Genomic DNA, 2,151 nt, shown 5'->3' on the forward strand with positions numbered 1-2,151 from the left:
TTTTATGAATTGACGGCTTACGCGGAGGATTTCATTCATTTTTGTGTATGATGGAATGATTCTCATTTCATCATAAGGGGGAGTATGWAATAATGAATGAAATGTCTAATTCCAAACATTTTAAAGGGAATCTGATGTAAAGATCAAGGGGGAGTAACTTTAAAGATGGCTAAAGACTCAAAAGGAATGCGACTGGAGATGATTACAAAAGATTATTCCTATGTGCTAAAACGTCTGAGAGTTTTTTGAATGAGAAGATCAATGTTTCAAAAGTTTACCAACAGAGTTTTTCTTTTCAAAGAGGAAGTTTGTGACTTATTGTCTGAAGATTATTTGAAGATCATATCTTGTACAATTGTTTCTGAAGATTGTTATTGTTTCTGATCTATATTGTCAAAAGAGAAGATCATCGCTGTTCTACATTCGTGGGGGAGAATGTTAGAAGATCTTTTCTCAACTAATGATCGTCTGAAGTTTTCAAGTTGAAGTTTGTTTTTGAAGAAGACATAGTGTGCAACGAGACTTAAAGCACGGAAATTCTTTCAAGTCTGAATACAAAGGGGGAGAATGTTAGGACTGAAAGTCAGTGTAATACTGTATTCGTCTTGAAAGTTTATTTTGTCTATAATTGTAGAAAAGTCATCGTGTTTGACTTTTCTTAGATAGTTTGACTTTGACCATTTGTGTAATGTTTGACCCTATAAATARGGTGAAGTCTTGTAATCTTTGCAAGAGCTCATTTGTTAAATTCATTATACGTATGAAGGTTTGACTAGTTGGACTTTTTCTCTCTTCATCTCCTTAATGTTCTTGAATGATAAATCAGATCTGCCATGAATCTATGAAGATTTATCTTGAAGATTGATTAAATTGGACTCACAGACACTATTTTCGAGTGGGATGTACTAGTTTTGTTTAATATTTTTTTTTGTATATAGGAAGGCGCTTTGTGGCTTGATTCTTCGAAGAACTGGACATGAAGCGCTATGCTAGGGAATGAGTAATTTATTGAAGTAGACCATAAAGTATAGTAAAACTAGGGAGAGGAAATCATGATATCAAGTTTAACAATGGTTATTAAAATGGTGTATTGTGTATTTTACAAGATGTATATTGTCATTTTAAATCAATCATTAGTTTTTGCTTATTAGTAGGGTACTCAAAAACCCAACTAACCTGGTCAACCCAATTCAACCAAAGTGAAATAACCGAACCCGAAGCAAATGTTTTTTGAAAGGAAAACCAGACAAATATATAAACCACAGAACAAAAGTACAAGAGTCAGGCAAAAAGCCACAACCAAAGCCAAACGGCAAACCAAAGCCAACCGAAGCAAATATTCGTATTCAAGTAGTGCAAAATAGGGAATAGTAAGCAATGAAGGCAAAGAAGTACGATTCGATAGTCATGTTGTCCGATAAGAATCAAACTAAATTCATGACTTATTTAGGCTTAAAATATAATTGATAGAGAAACATGAAGAGCTAGCTAGCTAGCGTTTAAGTGAACGATTTGTTGAGAGTAAACCCATGTCGGAGTGCGGCTTCCCAAACTTTGTCGATATCAAAAATCTGATTCCCACACTCGTTCACATTCCAACCTTCTAAACCATGAACTATCCCTGCAATTCTCCAAGCACTCATCACCCTTCTTGGCAACCAATTCTGTACATCAAACACACACCAACATTAGAATACAAAATTCGGAAAACGAAAGGAACAAACTTAGGACAACAATATTGCTTTTGACGATATGTATATCATCATGTAACAGAAATCGTATTTTGTACAGACCAAATCACTACAAAAAATGGGACAAAAAGTTAGCGCCAATCTAAGGGGTGTTGCAATAAGTCCTTAGAAGGAAGTTAAATGACCTAACAAGTTTTCTCTAAGACGTTTGATAGCTTAACAAGACTCAAAAAATAAATAATTCTTAACTTTCTTATATGATAATTTCATATGCGTCATTAAATGCAACTCTCTTAAATGTTATAACTAATGAGACTTCATCTACAACACAAAATATAACAATCAACCATTGTAGATCGGACGGTTACGATTGGGGATAAGGCAGTTGCATTTTTAAAAAATTAAAAATGAAAATACTCCTTAAATGTTGCATTTGATTTGCATTATATATATGTGTGTT

At 33.6% G+C, this 2,151-nt stretch overlaps 1 protein-coding gene across 1 annotated transcript in view; it reads right to left on the minus strand.

Annotated features, from left to right (window-relative positions):
- Positions 1-1,499: 1,499 nt before the first annotated feature.
- Positions 1,500-2,151, minus strand: part of LOC112526942 (protein ECERIFERUM 1-like) — a 13,104-nt gene continuing 12,452 nt past the window's right edge. Inside the window, exon 10 of the mRNA XM_025137389.1 lies at positions 1,500-1,664. Within this exon, the coding sequence (XP_024993157.1) occupies positions 1,500-1,664 (165 nt within the window). The remainder of the gene's footprint in view (positions 1,665-2,151) is intronic.

The sequence above is a fragment of the Cynara cardunculus genome (assembly GCF_001531365.2).
Source record: "Cynara cardunculus var. scolymus isolate 2C chromosome LG 14, CcrdV1, whole genome shotgun sequence".
NCBI lineage: Eukaryota > Viridiplantae > Streptophyta > Magnoliopsida > Asterales > Asteraceae > Cynara > Cynara cardunculus.